At 36.9% G+C, this 18,330-nt stretch overlaps 5 protein-coding genes across 5 annotated transcripts; 2 read left to right on the plus strand and 3 right to left on the minus strand.

The window, feature by feature from the left end:
- The first annotated feature begins 1,070 nt into the window (after window positions 1–1,070).
- On the plus strand, window positions 1,071–2,866 carry LOC17892056. The gene is made up of 2 exons (XM_006298035.2): window positions 1,071–1,446; window positions 1,894–2,866. The coding sequence occupies exons 1-2, from the start codon at window positions 1,094–1,096 to the stop codon at window positions 2,546–2,548; spliced, it is 1,008 nt and encodes a 335-aa protein (XP_006298097.1). The 5' UTR covers window positions 1,071–1,093; the 3' UTR covers window positions 2,549–2,866.
- Window positions 2,867–2,884: 18 nt separating this feature from the next.
- LOC17893460 (nucleoprotein TPR) lies at window positions 2,885–5,233 on the minus strand. Its single transcript, XM_006299994.2, has 2 exons — window positions 5,044–5,233; window positions 2,885–4,890 (listed from the first exon to the last, which is right to left on the minus strand). The coding sequence occupies exons 1-2, from the start codon at window positions 5,130–5,132 to the stop codon at window positions 3,075–3,077; spliced, it is 1,905 nt and encodes a 634-aa protein (XP_006300056.2). The 5' UTR covers window positions 5,133–5,233; the 3' UTR covers window positions 2,885–3,074.
- A 4,012-nt stretch (window positions 5,234–9,245) lies between these two features.
- LOC17892613 (gibberellin receptor GID1A) lies at window positions 9,246–11,523 on the plus strand. Its single transcript, XM_006297992.2, has 2 exons — window positions 9,246–9,596; window positions 10,081–11,523. The coding sequence occupies exons 1-2, from the start codon at window positions 9,558–9,560 to the stop codon at window positions 11,077–11,079; spliced, it is 1,038 nt and encodes a 345-aa protein (XP_006298054.1). The 5' UTR covers window positions 9,246–9,557; the 3' UTR covers window positions 11,080–11,523.
- A 676-nt stretch (window positions 11,524–12,199) lies between these two features.
- Window positions 12,200–14,473, minus strand: LOC111831676 (paramyosin). The gene has a single exon (XM_023786780.1). It carries the CDS (start codon window positions 14,353–14,355, stop codon window positions 12,451–12,453), a length of 1,905 nt encoding a protein of 634 aa, XP_023642548.1. The 5' UTR covers window positions 14,356–14,473; the 3' UTR covers window positions 12,200–12,450.
- A 292-nt stretch (window positions 14,474–14,765) lies between these two features.
- LOC17890623 (receptor-like cytosolic serine/threonine-protein kinase RBK2) lies at window positions 14,766–17,227 on the minus strand. The gene is made up of 8 exons (XM_006300153.2): window positions 17,170–17,227; window positions 16,947–17,059; window positions 16,369–16,782; window positions 16,023–16,274; window positions 15,695–15,932; window positions 15,474–15,609; window positions 15,192–15,341; window positions 14,766–15,000 (listed from the first exon to the last, which is right to left on the minus strand). The coding sequence occupies exons 1-8, from the start codon at window positions 17,220–17,222 to the stop codon at window positions 14,830–14,832; spliced, it is 1,527 nt and encodes a 508-aa protein (XP_006300215.2). The 5' UTR covers window positions 17,223–17,227; the 3' UTR covers window positions 14,766–14,829.
- Window positions 17,228–18,330: the final 1,103 nt, after the last annotated feature.

Genomic DNA, 18,330 nt, shown 5'->3' on the forward strand with positions numbered 1-18,330 from the left:
TTATATAATTTTTGACCACAACATTTTTCAATTTATTTTTAAGGTACAGCGATTTGTAATTATTATTAGCTAAAACAAAACTGAAGCATATCAATTTCATCATATACAATAAGTTATTTATATTTCAAATACTTAATTTCATCACACCACTCGAACATATTGTAAAGTCCAATCAAAATATATTTCATGTATAAATCTAGAGTTAGTGGACTCTATAAATATGTAACATACATGGTATCATTTTTTCACTCAATACAGAAATGTATTACAATCATTAATTTCTCAAATCTGATCATTCATTGCGTGAAGATATAACATTTATATGCTCTTAATAAATCACATATTTCTTCTAATTAATACTATTGCATACTACTCAACCTCTTATTTTCCATCTTTCTCTTTCGGACAAATGTTACCGATTACAATCCAAAATTGAAAAAAAAAAAAAAAAAAAAAAAAAAAGGCGCAAATACTAGTAGTATGCAATAGTAAACAAACACTTTTGATTTTTTAAATACAATAATAATATCCAAAATTCATTTTTTAATTAATAAAGACAATGCTTGACCAACAAAAAAAAATTAATAAAGACAATGCTGTTTAGAAATATGTGTCTCACTTTTTTTTTTTTGACATTCATTGTCTCACTTAAAAACATAAGTCAGAGGCTTCGAGGGGTCAATACCTTTTTTAAAAGGTGCGTGATTATCAAGACGGTAAAAAAAGACGGGTAAATTACAAACTTATGTTTATGCAAAGAAACTTATTCATTAAATTATTTGACAAATTTCCTAAAATAATTATGCTTACCAAACAAAGAAAAGGAAAACTTTGACAGTTTTACCGTTAATTCATGATGGTTTTTATAAAGTTTCCTGCTACGACCCATGTTGATTTTGCAATTTATTTAATCCTATATACTTTACAGCTCAAAGCTAAATTATACTACTAATTAGTAATTACACGATCTGAATCACAAAAACAGAGAAAACAAAAAAAACTAAATTTACGACATTCTATTATTGGGTTTAACGAACTCGTTTACACTATACTAGTTTCCTAAAGCAGAGTCTCTCTCTCTCTCTCTTCATCAATGGCGTTTCTCTCCTCTTCTTCTTCATCGTCTCCGGCGATGCAGAAAGGAATCTTTGTCTCAATCCCCGTACTTGTACTCTCCGCTTCGTTCGCAGCTGCTGCCTTCTTCCTCCTCTCCTCTTCTTTCTCGTCTTCTTGCTCCTGTCCTCCTTCTATACCTTCTCCCCTTAACAACGCCGTTGAAGCACCCGTCGGTGGAAGCGGCGTTGATGTGAGGATATCTCCGACGAAAGATGATATTGAGTGGGTTAGAGATCTGATTAGATCCAACGGTTTGCATATGCAGAAGAATGAGCTTCGGAAAGGGATTAATCCTCGCACTAGGGATCAACAACTCATAGATCTGAAACAGTAACCATCCCCCCCCCCTTTCTCTCTCTCTTCTTTTAAGCTACAAGGCGCTCTCAAGCTCCTCCATTGTTGAGTGGCTATTAACGTCTTGAGATTTCATTTGATGTTATTTAGCTTAGTAGTTATAAAGATCGAATTTTTATTGATATGTGTATGTGAATTCAGTTACTTTATGCCTTCATTGCCTCCAAGTAATTGGAAAGTGAAAAAATTTATAGTTTTTGAATCCATATCTATGAATGAGGTCAGAATTATATTGGATATCTAGTGAGACCAAACGGATCTGAGTGCTGCTTAGAGATTTAGCTGTGGATTTTGTGATGTAGACTGGTTTTTATCAGAGTGTACGTAGCTTCTTTTTGTTTAACTCCTCAAATAGTCACCGTCTTTGCCAAACTATCAGGCATTACTTTTGTTTCTTCTGATTTCACTCTCTTTGAAATTCAGGTACAAGGGTATATCCCATTACGAAGGAGATGAAGCAAACAACCACACAGCTCTTCCGTGCCCTGGTGAGTTACTAGTTGAGCAGCATCACAGCAACTATGGTGAACCCTGGGCTGGTGGTCGTGACGTTTTTGAGTTCTTGGCTGAATCTGCTAAGCTTAAACCAAACTCCCGTGTTCTTGAAATTGGATGTGGCACGTTGCGTGTCGGTCTGCATTTTATCCGCTATCTTAGTCCCCAACATTTTCACTGCCTTGAAAAGGATGAGCTTTCGCTAATGGCTGCTTTAAGATATGAGCTTCCATCTCAAGGTCTTCTACATAAACGACCTCTTATAGTAAGAGGAGATGATATGGAGTTCAGCAAGTTTGGTTCAGATACAACCTATGATCTGATATACGCAAGTGCAGTCTTTCTCCACATGCCTGATAAACTCGTGTGGACTGGACTCGAGAGACTAGTAGAAAAGTTAAAGCCTTACGATGGGAGAATCTTCGTTTCACATAACGTAAAGTTCTGTTCGCGGTTAGGAGGAGACAAGTGTGCGCAGAAGCTAGCAAGTTTAGGACTTGAGTATCTTGGGAAACAAACACATGATAGCTTGCTGTTCAATCACTACGAGATCTGGTTCGGGTTTAGACGGTTCAAAACATAAGCCAGTTGAAGTTTATTTCTGAGTGTATTGCAGTTTTCTCAAAACGCCATTTCTCACCATTGTCTGAGTATTGGATCAAGACTTAAAGGAGGTCTAGAAATTGTTTTGGTGGACGAAAGGAAAGAGACAAAAGGAAAGAGAATCTACAAAGGTTGTGCACTAGAAAGATTGTTTTGTATCAGTTAATTTTTGTGTTTGTGGTAACAGAGATTCATGTATTGTTTATATAGTAGCCAAATGATATAAGAAATGAGGCTAGATTCTTTTGTTTGTAACCAAAGACAGATATTTTTCTTCGTATTTCTAAAGTTATTACCACTTGTTTGTTTTGCCAGTAAAGTGATATTATGTCAGCACTAATACTGCAAAAAAAATAAACTATCGCCTGAAGTTACCATTCAAGAAACAAAGACATGTCCAGAAGATCACAGTACCAATTTCTGCAACAAGAAGCCATTATTAGAGAAATAAAATACTTCCATCTTAGAAGAACTAAGACCATCAGACTCATAAATATAGACCAACTTCAATCTAAGATAATGGGGAAATCTTTTCTTAACCCATCTTGATCATCAACCTCACAAGTTTTACCACAATCCTCGCTCTGCCTTGCTGTTTCTTCTGCTTCCTCACGGATGGAGCGATCAGGCTTGAGTGGAACACTGATGATAGCAGCAGGGTCTAGCTCGAAAGAACCAGCGGGAACTCCCTCTCTCTCCTCTCCATTCAACCTAAATGATGGCACTCTGTGAGAGAATCTTTGCATTTCCTCTGGTGCGATCATGAGTGAGACGACTCCATGCTGCCCAGCTTTTTCATAGACCGATACAAATCCTTCAACCTTTCCTAAATAGGCCACTCCAACTCCTAGACAGTCGTCGAAGTTGACGAGAACTTCCACAAAGTCGTACTTATAAGAAGGCTTGTGCTGTTTCGGGTTATTGTTCCAGCTTTTGCTCCAGTCTCTGAAAAGAGCCCACGTTTCGCCTCTCCTTGGAATCACAGCGATGAAGTTTCTGCCATGTATGATGGGATGCATCACATGAGAAAAGGTCAGGTCGCTTATGGTTTCTGTAATCCCCAGCTTGAACCTCCCGCAACCAGAAGGAACAGATTTCTCATCTTTAGATTCAAACCATGTCAGATGAAGACTCGACCCACGATTAGTAATTTTCTTGATCCGACCATACAACCTAGGCATAGAATCTATACTATCATATAGAGCCCAAACTTGACCAGCCATGAAAGATCTCATTGTCTTGCCGAAATCATTAAACTCTGAATCAGCACACAGTAATGGCTCATGTTCCTCATCACTGTTCTCACTGGAGACAACTTCTTCATATGCTTCACTTATTAGTACAGGAGAGGATTTAGAAGCTGAATCTACAGAAACCGAATTATTTCCCTTGTCTTCATTATTATGGTTGTGTTGTGTATGAGCCTCAGCGTCTCTGCCCTTCGTTGCCACCAATGAAAGCCCCGATTCCAGCCTAGATCTCTTCCGAGTCAATGCTTGCATTGATAGTTCTTCGTCTTCTATCTGTTTCAATTCAATCTCTTTCTCTCTTTCTTCAAGTTCTTTTTCCTTTAACTCAAGGGACTTGCGCTTCACATCGATCGCACTAGCTACTTCTTCTTGTTTTAGTTGAAAGTTCTCTTCTTTCTTCTCCAGTGCAGCCGATTTCTCTCTAATGGTGTCATTAAGCAACCTGAGCGCATACTCCCTCGCTTCAAGTTCTCTAAGAGATGCTTCCATCAGCTCAGCTTCTTTTCTCCTTCTCTCAGTCTCTGCGGTTTGCTTCAGGTCAAAGTCTTTCACTTTCATCTCAAAGTCAAAAGATTTCTCATCGATCGACTTAGAAAGCAAAGCAACCTCCTTTTCCCTCGCTTCAAGCTCAGCAATCAACCCTTCATGTTTCTTCATCATCGAATCCTGAAGCAAACCAAGCAATTTCTCTCGTGAGTTAAGTTGAGAACCCACCATTTCTTCATTCTGCATCTGAAGAACTAGTCCCACCACATTTGCTTCCAGAGACTGAGCTTCCTTTTCAATCAACTCAGCCCTCCCCCTCTCTCTCTCTTCAACCAGCTTCACTCGCTCTTCCCTCTTATCCAGCTCCAGAACCTGCTTCCTTAAAGATTCCTCTTTTAAATCCACTTCCATGGCTCGTTGCTTTAGCAAATCAAATTGCTCGTCGATTTCTTCCCACCGAAGGGAGAACTCGAGAACTGATGAAGCTTTCTCCTCAATCTGGTCTAACATTTCATGTATCTCCTCATTTTTTGGATCAGATCCCTCTAAATCACCCTCCACTACCATAAGATCGTATGCAGAAACCCTAAGTATTCAAAAATCAAAAGAACAATATGTTACGAAAAACAAACAATCTGAGAAATTCATGTGAAGAAACATAAGCACGCAAACAGCAAACAGAAGCTTTCACAGAAAGAAGAAACATAAAAACTCAGAAAAGAAAAAAGAAAAACTAAACCTTTTTCCAGATTGATGATCAGTTTGTGCCGGCGCCGGATCCTTCTCCGGCGTGTCTGTTCTGAAAGGTTGTGAATTGTCAGGTTCCATGATGATTTTGTCTCCTTTTAGTTGCTCCAAGATTGGAGTTTCGGAGTTCTAGGAAGTAGAAAACTGAGAAAGTTTCCTCTTTTACTTCCGTTAGACACAGAGCAAAATTCGTTTTCAAATTTGAAAACAAGAGAGAGAGAGTGAGATGACTGAAAACAGAAAAAATGGAGGGAGGCTCATAAAAGTTTTTGCATACACGTTTCGGGACAAATTTGTACGTCCTTTCTTTTACAACCGTTGGATCAAATTATCACCTAACCGTTGGATCAAATTATCACCTAACCGTTGGATTTTACTTGTTACATACAGTATTTTCTTTGACCAGAGTCTCTGATAATTTTGTAGCCGTTCGATTTCGTTTGTCAGAAGATGAGAATCACGATATGCCATGGAAAGTTTTTTAGTTTCCTTTGTATGCCATGGAAAGCCCATTCATTTTTTGTTTTTTAAGTGCGTCTCGTAGTTATGAGAAGAAACAGTCGTATCACGATTTGGTTTCATAAGCCCATTAACTTTGTGGAAACAAAAAGTAGGCCCAATAGATATTAACTTTTCCAAATTTTCAACAAGGTGAAAAGAGAATATATACATACAGTAATAAAATCCATCATAGATGTTGATATAATGATATCCTCTTATATAGTAGTAGCCTGTAGCTAGATTGATTAGTTTACAAAATCCGTAAAATCAATTAACATGATATAGTGGATTAGTCCTTAATATATATGTATGCTCATTGCTCAATGTGAAAGTGTGAGAAAAAACAAATGTCTTTGATGATGAGGAAAAGAAAGAGAGTTGGGTGTGTTGGTTGGTAATAAATAAGGGTGAAAGAGATCCATGATCCATCTACTCGGGCTCTATGTAATGATATACACTTTGAGATCTATAAAAAAAAAAAAAAAAAACCAAAGTTCATTATTAAACAAAGTTTATTAGTGTGATCGATAAATGAATAAAACAAATTTCGATGGGAAAGAGATAAAAGGTTACATCGCGAAATGACAAATAATATTAAAGCAAAGATTGCGACCCCTGAGGTCTCTTCTTTCTTTCTTTTTTTTTTCTTTTTTTTTTTTTTAATAGGACAACCAACACAATCAATATTTATTTAATTTTACTATTTTCATATTTTCAGAGAAGAAAAATAAATTAGCACACAAAGCTGTTCTCCATCCATAGATGTTGATCGCCAAACTCTATATTGCTTCCAAAATCTTATTTTTTGCTATATGTATCTTTTGTATTTTTTTACAAACCACACGCCTCTACCTGTATATCTAATTTGGAACCTTCTACATATAATAATAATTTCATTTTTTTTTTGTTTGCATACATTTTCGATATAATATATTCCCTTACCAGTCCGTATATGTATTAGATGATCGATCATAGCTTAATAAGATGTGAGTGGTCACGACACAATCATTTGATACATAAGTTAACGTGTGTGTGTATTTACCCTTACATATACAGCAGTTAGAATACTAAAAAGAGCTAGCTGGCTGTATGAATTGAGCACAAAACACAAAACTTCAACTATATGTTGTACTAGATCCCACGTAGTTATAATTGATCACTCTACTTATTATTATAGTTATAATATATCTTTTTTTTTGGGTCAAATATAGTTATAATATATCTCTTATTGAATCAATATAGGTTAATCAACGGGAATCATTCTCCCTATATATATGCTCTTCACCATTAAACGATCGGTTTCGGTGAACTTAGTTTCTCAATCCCATATATGCAATTTTCATATATATTATAGGCTCTGTTTACATAATAACATGCGTCTTTGTTGATGTATTCTTAAGTGAGTTTTAAATCAAGATGAGGAGATAAAGAAAACGACATATATGGAAGATGAAGAATGAAGATGAAGCTGTTGACATAGTGTCTGTACTAGTTCAGTACTACATGAAGTAGTTCAACGAAGAAGAGCTGAAATAAGGAAATCATATATGACGGTTAATCCAAGATTTAGTAAGAAGGTTATGAAGACTAGAAGCTTGGAGAGGAGTCTAGAAGCTTGAAGAGTTTCCTTTTAAGTAGAAAAGGAAACATGAAGAGGGATTTCCTATTCCATAAAGGAAAAGGAAATTCACAAGAGATTTGGCAATTCCTATTAGAATTAGAATAGGAAATTAGGCTTGTATGGCCACGACCTATTGTGTATAAATAGGGGTGTTAAGCCTTTGTAGAGGTTAGCACAAAAGAGCAAGAGAATTCTTAGGCATTAAGGTTGTGTGGTTTCTTGTAAGAAAGCATAACGCTTAAGGGGCTAAGGGGTTTGTCTTGAGAGGTTCTTGGATTGTGTATAGATCCATGAACGTGAGAGATTAGATAATTGTTTGAGTGAAACTTGTAAGTTTACTAAACAGATTCTCTAATAAAGAAGTTTTGTTTTTGAAGAAACCCGTGTCTCAGTTTGTGTCTCAGTTTCCATACATATCAATAGCTCTTGCACTTTCAGTCTTATTTTCTCTGTTTTGACAACGTACTTATTAATTCATAAATTCGGAGTAAAACCCTTTTCTCATATATGTATAATCAGAGATGAGAGGGAGAGAGAGCTAGCTAGTTTTATATAGTTAAAAACGTTTTAAATATCTCCTAATTAACAGTAATATTTAGACTATTCTGATTGCAAGTATTTTAGAGGATAAGATCTTCTAATATTTGCAAAAGTTTATATTTTTTCTTGCAAATCTTAAAAAATTTTACTCCTTCAGATACTTACAATGAAGATGTTTTTAGTATTTAATCTAGTTTATTTAAGAATATCGTATATAGATGTTGCTCTTTAGTCTTCGTTTAACTCACTCTTTCTTATGTTTCTGTGTGATACATTCGGATATATGCATAATGCATATATATTATATATACAACTTAAATAGTGTGATAACGTTAATAGTGCATATAGACTATGAGTTAATTTGAGTCATATATATATATATATGTATGTATACTTCTTTTTCTTTCCTTTCTGGTCTAGATAACTTCTTCTACTTTTTTATTGCTCAAATAAAAATCAGTTATTTAGACATATGGTTTTTTACTACATAGTTGACTAGTCATTCTCAACATAATTTTGTCTTAGATATTGTATATTAAAAGATTACCGACACCTACTTTAATATTCCTTTAATCTTTTTTCACCGACATCACATTATCTTTTCTAAAAAAAATTGTTCTTAAAAACGTTTTACCGACAATATAATCTCTAGATGAACTTTCACGAACGAGATTGTGACATAATTTTGCAAAGATCTTACTTCCCTTAGGGAAAGAGACTGAGAGAGATAAGGCAATATAAAAAGCACGTTGAAAAGCAGCTGTTAGCCATTTCAACACCTAATCTTAACACCACTTTCATTCATCCAACTGTTATTTAGTATGCATATATTTTTTTTTTATAAAAAAATACTTGTTACATATACATACTTATAAAATATTTTTATGTCTATGGGTATATAATTACTAAATCTAGTTACTACAAGACTTTACCCTTTTAATTTAGTTAATTAATTACTAGGGCTTAAGGCTGATTTAGTTGGCATGATTATGTAGACACTTAGCTAATGTTTATTGTTTTTTGTCGTTATTTGTAAAGAGTTATCAACAATGACATAATGATATTTGCTTTCTTCCGGGTTTCGGCCGGCCCATAGTTTTTAAAAAAGAAAGTTAATTCCACGAATAAATTGACCACATGATCTAATTTTATTAAGCAAAAAGCTTAGCCTACACCATTCAATTCCTTCTCATCAATTAACTAACTAGTACTAAACATGAAACTAATCATTTTTTACCAAAAGTTGTGAAAATCTATTTGTTTTCGGAAAACGAATACGCATAGTATTTTTGATGATGATGATGATGATGATGATGATGATGATATGAAGAATATGCCATCATATATTTTTATAAAATGAATAGAATATATTCTCTCTTTTGTGTTAGTGACACTTAGAAAAAATATAAACTATTATTTGGATTAGTCACACCCACACACACATGAGTACATGACACTCACACACCTTCCTCCCTACTCTACTCATGCGTCGACGCGTCCGGTACTTGTGCGCGCACGTTACGCCAACACAATGGGCATCATTTGCTAAAATACGCAGAGATATTCCTTATCCTTTCACCTCTTTTAAAGCCTTTTTTGGGTTTTTTTTTTATCCCAGTTTTGTTTTGTTAATCTCTTCACTATTTTGATCCTTGAGTTTTTCTTTTCCATTTCCAGAAACTTTCTTATAAAACCAAATCGCAAATCGCTCAGAAAGCTACGAGCTTTTCGCTTCTCGCCTTCAAAATTCTCGTCTTTTATTGCTGATTTCTGATCTGGGTTTTAGCTGTTTCTGGGTTGTTTTCGATTAGCTGTTATTATCAAAAAGCATAACTTTTTCTTCAATGGCTGCGAGCGATGAAGTTAATCTTATTGAGAGCAGAGTAAGTTTGGCTCTCTCTTTATATATGATTTTGACATGGGTCTCTTTCGATTTCCTTGTTTAATTTTGATTCTGCCTAGTCGTTCTCTGCCTTTTGCTTTTTGTGTTTGAGCTTACTATGTACAACAACAGTTTATGAGCTTACTATGTTTAATAGGTCTTCGAATCGATGAAACGTGTTGTTTGTTTGTTTAATAGGTCTTTTCATATTCTCTGTGCTTCTCTTTGGCTTTTCTGTCTTCTTCTGTTTGATTTTGAATCTGAGTGTTTTAAATCAGGTTTTGTATTCCGATTTCACCCTTAAAAACTCAACTCTCTTTTGATTCTTCTGTCGAAAACAAAGCACTTTCATGTGTGGTTTATGTATGCCTTTCATTGTTAACTGCGTTTATGTGATCTTCTGTTGGTGTTTTCTGTGGTTGAACTTTTGTATGATTGAATCTGATTCTTTCGATCTGCAAATTTTGTGTGTGTGTTTGATGCAGACAGTGGTTCCTCTCAATACATGGGTTCTAATCTCCAACTTTAAAGTTGCCTACAATATCCTGCGTCGCCCCGATGGAACTTTTAACCGGCACTTAGCTGAGTATCTAGACCGTAAAGTCACTGCAAACGCCAATCCTGTTGATGGGGTTTTCTCATTCGATGTCCTCATCGATCGCAGGACCAATCTTCTTAGCAGAGTCTACAGACCAGCTTATGCAGATCAAGAGCAACCTCCTAGTGTTCTTGATCTTGAGAGGCCCGTTGATGGCGAAATTGTCCCTGTTATATTGTTCTTTCATGGAGGTAGCTTTGCTCACTCCTCTGCAAACAGTGCTATCTATGACACTCTTTGTCGTAGGCTTGTTGGTGTATGCAACTGTGTTGTTGTATCTGTGAATTATCGGCGTGCACCTGAGAATCCTTACCCTTGTGCTTATGATGATGGTTGGATTGCCCTTAACTGGGTTAACTCGAGATCATGGCTTAAATCCAAGAAAGACTCAAAGGTTCATATTTTCTTGGCGGGCGATAGCTCGGGAGGTAATATCGCACATAATGTGGCTTTAAAAGCGGGTGAATCGGGAATCGATGTGTTGGGGAACATTTTGCTGAATCCTATGTTTGGTGGGAATGAGAGAACAGAGTCTGAGAAAAGTTTGGATGGTAAATACTTTGTGACAGTTAGAGACCGAGATTGGTATTGGAAAGCTTTTCTGCCCGAGGGAGAAGATAGAGAACATCCAGCATGTAACCCGTTTAGCCCGAGAGGGAAAAACTTAGAAGGGGTGAGTTTTCCCAAGAGTCTTGTGGTTGTTGCGGGTTTGGATTTGATTCGAGATTGGCAGTTGGCTTACGCGGAAGGACTCAAGAAAGCGGGTAAAGAGGTTAAGCTTATGCATTTAGAGAAAGCTACTATCGGGTTTTACCTCTTACCTAATAACAATCATTTTCATAATGTTATGGATGAGATTTCTGCGTTTGTAAACGCGGAATGTTAACGCACACGGTGTTAAAGAAAGGAGGCTATTTTAACAGAGCCAACGAAGTCTTTCAAACTAACAAACAGGTGAAATGTATGGCCTGTGTATTCCTCTCGGTTAGTTTTGTTTTAGTAATTAGTATCTAAGTGTGTGGGCGGCTTGCGGCAGTGTTTGTGACTGTTTAAACGCTGGATTCTGAAACGTTGAAGCCTGTTGAAGAACAGCGATACGTTGGGAAAACAGAGCAGAAGTAATATTATCTCCTTTTTTCGTCTGTAATATATATGTTTGGCTTTTAGCTTTTAGCAGTCTTTCGCCTTTTTCTTAACTTAAAAGCTGATTATTCAGCATGGGAGTGGTAATTCCCTATTATATATATATAAGTATAAAATACTTCCAAGAATGTAATGTTTATACAAACTGTAGTGATTGGTAAATGTTGGGTTTGTGTTGTATTGTGTCTGTTGCTCCTCTTTTTCCTTGTACTCTTTACTAATTTTACAGAAAGGACTAAAGAAGCATCGCACGTATATAATTACCACTGAGAGAATTTTTACTAACCCTTAAAATGGATTTCAACTCTGTTGTTCTTTAAATAATTTAACAACGAAAAAACAAGAAAGAATACATCAATAAAGCCAAAAAAGTATAAAAGGATTTTTGTTTCTACATGTGAGGAATCTTTCGTGCAATGATGAGAAACAGCTAAAGCTTGAAGAAACAAGGAAAACGAGAGATATTAGTTTGCCCAAAAAGACAATAATTTTTAAAAAAATGTGCAGAACAAGTGGTGTCCACCTTAATTTAGACCATATATATAGAATTTGACCAAAGAGTATGCAAAACTGTTTTCACAAAAGAGAACATTACAAGTGGTGTCCACCTTAATTTAGACCATATATATAGAATTTGACCAAAGAGTATGCAAAACTGTTTTCACAAAAGAGAACATTACATGAAGAATGTGGCTATATATCATTTGGATTATGAACTATACAAATCATCCTTTTACATTTTACAAATCGGTTTTCTTTCATAGAACTTTCAACCTCTTGTTTAACAAGCTTTCATCAGAACCCAAAAGTGTATGAGCCCAAAAAATGGATACAGAAATTAAATAGATGCAAAAATATAGAGCTACGGGAGAAATATTTTATTCCATATTATAGCTGCTGAGAACTGAAACAAAAACTCATAGATTAATTAACAAAAGTTTTCAGCATACAAAGAGAGAGCAAGTTTTGCTAAGTAGTCGGCCTCCTAGTCGCTGAGAACCTGAACAACATTACTTGCAAGGTCTGAGTAATTAGCTCATATGATACTCGTAAAACTCGAAAATGATATAAATGTCATGATAGTGGTTAAGTGGCAAAACCAGTCTGAGACAGTTTAACGAGTCTTAGCGGCATAGGCAAAAGATGCAGCAGCAAAAACCGTAGTTACAGATGATACGAGAGTCCAGAAGTTCTGCTTCTTCTGTGCCTCTTCTGTTGATTGCTTCATCATCTCAGCTTCCTTTTTCATTTCGTTGATTATGTCCTCTTTGTTTTTAAACGCTTTCTCTATTGACTCTAGCTCCACAGCATAGGATTCTGTTCCATTTTCTCGTGTAGGTAGCTCGCTAATCAATCTATCTTCTCGTTTCTCTAACTGAGACAGCATAGATGCAGTTCTCTTTAGCATCACCAAGCTGCGTTTTGCATCCATTCCAGCGGATTCTAGTTCTGCTTTCAGAGCATCCATAGCTTTTTTGAGCAGTACAAGCTCCTTTTCAAGTATAGCCTTTTCGCTTTTCAACGATTCAGATCGACCCTCCAAATCATTCTTTGCTACAAACAACCTCTCGCGCTCAATCTTAGTTTTCTTAAGCTCTTCTAAAGTTGTTTCAGTCCTCTTCTCTGATTTTAAAATCTCTGCCTCAAGATTCTCTCCATGTCTCTTCTTCTCATTGAGTGCCTTATCAGCTTCTTTTCTCTTGAGGTCAACTTGCCCAAGGGCATCACTGAGCTGACCAACTTTGCAGCTAAGCTTCTCGTTAATTTTAGTTTGATCATCACAATCCTTTTGTAGCACAGCAACAGTACGTGAAAGCTCATCAGCCTTCTGATTCAGTTCAACAAGCTTTGCCTCCCTACTAGAAATACGCTCCTCAAGCTCAATCTTCTCCCGGGACAGCTTGTCAATCAACTTCTCCTTATCAGATGACTGCGCTTTGACCATCTTCATCTGTTTCTCTACTAAATTCTTCTCCTCGATTGAGCTCTCAAGCTCAGATTCCTTGATTGTCACCTCCTTCCCTAATGCATCAATTTCCACAATCAACTTTTTCTCTTTCTCCATAGACTCATCAAGATTCTTCTCCAGCCCCGTAACCTGATCCTGCAAAATCCTCTCTTTAGTTGCAAAACTCTTCACAGTCTCGTTCAGCTTGTCTAGCTTTTTCTGCAACTCCTTAATTTCCCCCTTTTGTTCAATGTTCACAATCTCCATCCCATTCTTTTCACTCAAAAGCACTTTTTTCTCTCTCTTCAATCCATCAATCTCCTTCTTCCTCTCCTCGATTGTCTTCTCCAAACCAATCTTCTCCTTGTTTACCCCTTTAATCAGTTCCTCTCTCATCTTCCTCTCCTTCACCAATATATCGTTTTCAGATTTCAATTTCCCAATCACTATCTCCAAATCGGATTCTTTCTCCTCCAACAGAACCACACACTCCTTCAACCGATTCGCTTCCTCACGCTGCAGATCAAGCCCATTCTTGATTAAGTCCTTCTCAGCACAGACCTTCCTCAACTGCTCCTTTTCCATCTCAACCTTACCCGTAAGCTCATTTCTTTGCCCTTTCAAAACCCTAATCTCGCTCTCTCCATCACTCTTCTCCCTCATCAACCTCTCTACCCCAACACCCATCTCTCTAAACCGGTTCTCAACAAAATCAATAACCAGACCCAATTCAATCTTCAACCCGAGATTCTCATCACTCACCTGATCGAACTCGCCACGCAAACCCGCTTTCTCCGAGACAAAACGAGCCAACTGGGTCTCCAACTCATCCTTAGCCTGAAGGAGCGAATCGATCTGGTTTCTCTTCTCCATAGCCTGTTTGAGAAGCATCTCGTTGAGAGACTTCAAGTTCTGGAATTTCTCCTCGGAAGAGTCGTGTTCTTCCATGGAAGACTGGCGACTGAGCGCCGTGGCTTTCTTGTCAGTCTCGGGTGCTTTCTTCTGGTCATGAGTTTGTCGGTTATCGTTAGCGGTGTCGTTACTGTTACGCGACGCTTTCTTCTTAGCCATTGGTTTTTGGGGATTCTCGAAGGTTGCAACAAAAATGAAAGTGGTGGCGGAGATTAGGGTTTTTGGGGGTTTCGATGTTCAGGCTACTCGGTTTTGAGAGAGACGAAACGTTATTTTTTGTTTTGGGGGTAAATCTGCAAAATTCAAAATTCGTGGTCAATAATTTAAGGTAAGTTATCTTATCATCATGGGTCTTCTACTCTTCTCTGTTTTTTTAACAACGTTGCACGCGACTCCCACGTGATTTCGGTTCAATCGTAGATCAAAATCATTTTTAAAAAGTGACTGAAGTGAACCGGGTTTTTTCTTTATTTGTTGGTTTTAGTTTGTTTAATCCATAAACAAGATCAGTCTGCAAGAAAGATTTACCTGTCTAGTCTTTTTTTTTCTTTTTGTAGGTTTATTCATAATTTACATTCTCCAATGAAAAAAGAAACCAATATAGTTTTTAGGGATTCATATTCTTGTTCGTTTTCAAGAAGCTAAAGCAATCTGTCGAATGCGATCAAGATCTCCCAAATACTTAGTCGAGTTGTATTCTACACTATCTAATAATTCCTCAGAATACGTTCGTTGCATCATCTTTTTCTTGGCTTCTCTTGGAGTCATAACCCCACCTTCTTCACCTAGTAATAATTCCACAACCTGAGTACGTTTCAAAGATCATATAACCGATCAAACCGGATTCAAAAAGGCCAGCGTGTAAATGACGTTTAGACCGGACTTAACCGTTAGCTAATGTAGACCAAGTTTGTACCGTATAAGAAAAGTTATGTAGAGCTCAAAGTGAATAAAACTACTGTATGACTTTCATAACGCCGGTTATAACATTGTACCTGACTCATCTTGGGTCGTAGTATAGAAGATGGATCGATGCATAAAGAAGCGGTGGAAGTTAGCCGGATAAGCTCTTCTCGGTTATACTCATCTCCAAGCGACGGATCCACCAGTTCTCTTATCGCTTTTTTCTCTAGCAACGGCTTAGCCTGTGACCATATAAGAGATAAAGGAAAACATATATAACTCGTACCAGAGTGATGAAAAGGTATGTCCAATTGACAAGTGAACCGGGTCGGTTTAGTCTCAAATGTCAAACCGGTCTTTATTATACTACTCACCCATAAGACAAGGCTCTGCTGAGACTCGTCAAGAGCAGGATGGCCGGTTATAAGCTCCAAGAGGAGAACTCCAAATGCAAAAACATCAGTCTTCTCATCGACAATTCCATGCATGAAATATTCTGGTGCAAAGTACCTAAAACATTGTCGAAACAAGTTCTTCACTGAACCAAACAATAAAGACTTTTATAATGTTTTCCTAAGAGTTTCATATAGTTTACCCGAATGTTCCCTCGAATTTGGAAACGTTATGGTGCGTCAATTGCTTGGGAAGCCATTTGGCTAGCCCGAAATCGCAAATCTGCGGTTGAAAATCCTCGGTGAGAAGAATATTATCAGCTTTGATGTCTCGATGAATGATTCGTCTTTGACAACTCTCATGAAGATACATTAGTCCATCTGCTGTTCCTAATGCTACCTTGTAACGTCTCTTCCAAGTCAGCTTATCTTTGGATGGTCCTGCCAAAAGTATATTCAGCAATTAGCACTGATAAGATTAAATGTTTGATTTTATGACCCTTAAAGTTATAGAGGTGGAGTTATAAACACCATGGAGGAGAGAGCCGAGGCTTCCAAGAGGAGATAACCGGAAAACGAGATGCATTCCACCCTCGATGCAACAACCGATGAATTTGGCGGTGTTGGGATGATCAACATGAGCTATTATCCCAAGCTCTGACAAAAACTCAGCTGTTTGCTCGTCCGGTGTGCCTTTCGTCAAACGTTTCACAGCGATTAGCTTCCCTTCCGGTAAAATACCTTGGTATACCTCTGCATAACCACCTCTTCCAATAATGTTTTCTGCAAAATGATTGCATCTTATTATTATAAAAAGCAGTCACAGAGAGAGCACCAAAACATTCCTTTAAAGTAGAGTATATATAACTCGAAAAACCTGGATTGAAATTGTCAGTTGCGATTTCGATGTCAGAGATTGAGAAGTTGTGGAGAGATGATTGGAAATCGTAGATGTCGTGAAGGATCAAACCATCGAGATGAGGCTCTGCGCTTTTGTTGCGTTTGGAGATCGATGGGGCGGCCCCGCTCAAAGGAGGAAAAGAAGAGAGGCGTTTCATGGATCTGCGTTTCCATAGCTTGAAGAATTTTCCCCAATTTGAAGATGCTCTGGGATTCTTGCACCGTACGTCTGCGTCTGCGTCTGCGTTGTCGCTTGCTTCTCTGTTTGGAGGAGGATCCTCAGAGGAAGATGAAGCGGAAGAGATTGAGCATTGGGTTAAGCATGCTTCCAAGGCTCCTCTCGGTGATTTTGGGTCTTGCTTCTCTTTCTCTACCTCTAGACATCTTAGATCTGAGAGGGGAATACAGAGAAAACGTTGGAAGAAGCTGGGGTTTCGTGATCTACAAGCAATGTATAAGAAAACAGAGACGCCGAGAATAGAAAAACAGAGGACACATATAACAGATGAAATATAGGGCACAGAAGAACAGAGTAAAAGAGGAGTTAGATGTTACCGTGAGCTGAAGCAGAATTCATTAGCGAAGCGTTGGTTCTTTTATGTTTTGTCGTATGGTTCAAGTCGTTTAAATCTTCTTCGGTGACATAACTTGAATATTTAGAGTTGTACCTGCCTCCAAAGATTCAGAATCAAGGAACAATAAGAAAAATATTAATTGTTCTTCTGTATATAATTAAAAAATATGAGAACAAACAAGTTATTTGGTTGAAATAAATTACAGTGGAAGAACACAACACAAGGGAGAAGCTTCTTTGCTTTGGTCTACCGCCATGAGAGAGTTTTGTTTTCTTAAAGATCTTCTCAGAAACCTAAAAAACCAAAGACAGAGGAACGAAGAAAGGAAATAGAAACAGAATTTTACCAAAAAAGAAAAGGAAAAGAAATGTTGAACTCGGTGTTCGTCTCGAGACACCCGAAAGAAAAGGTTTTGTCTTTGTGTTTGAAATTTGATTACTAATTTAATTGTTTTTTCGTTGACCAATGGTATAGACTCTATAATATAAGTAAATCCTATATTAGCAATAATACTATTCGATTTTCTCTCTTTTGGATTCAATGGACACTTCTCTTATCTCTTCATTTATTGCAAAAAGGGTCCGTAGAACTCGCAACGTATGTCGTCTCGTTATCCAAATTCCTAATTGATTTCCTAATTTAGATCTTTTTAAGATTGAAACTGGAAAGAGTTTAGTTTCGTTTTCTTGTTGATAGTTAAGGGGTTCTCAAAAGCTTTTTTAGTTATCAACTAGAAGAAAAACCTAAGTCAATCTGTCTATAAATATTCTACATTCTTGTATATATTGTGAACATGATATAACTATTAGCTATTTCTGTTTTTTTTTTTCAAGTAACAAAAGATTACTCGTTTTGTAGTACTCTTCTTGTAAATATAATTATTTGTGTGTGTGTGTGTGTGTGTGTATACATGATGCAGAAAGCGTGCATTAAAACCTGCATTGGCTTTATTGCTTTGCACCCAATTATACGGTTTTTTTGTTTGTTTCAGATATCATATAGATATTGATGGATTCTTATATAGATTTTAGCTAAGTTTTGAATGGTTAAAGTTGTCACCACACAACCATGATGGAAATGATTGTTCAATACTTCATTGTTGTGTAAAAGAGGGGACATCGACCATTTATGAACAGCTTGTTAGGTACTGTTGTGTTCTATCAAATCAAATACCCTACGTTAAACAGATCGATGATTTAAATAAGTTATTTCTCGAGACACTCATGTGTTCCAAGTTGGTATCATTCAGTTCAACTGTACCGACAATAGCCATTTTCATAGATTTAGATGATTTATAGATCTTTGCGGTGGTGGTGGGGAATAACTATTTCTCCAGTTATAGTTCTGAAAAGGTTGAATTTATA

This window comes from Capsella rubella, unplaced genomic scaffold, assembly GCF_000375325.1.
Source record: "Capsella rubella cultivar Monte Gargano unplaced genomic scaffold, Caprub1_0 scaffold_3, whole genome shotgun sequence".
Lineage (NCBI taxonomy): Eukaryota > Viridiplantae > Streptophyta > Magnoliopsida > Brassicales > Brassicaceae > Capsella > Capsella rubella.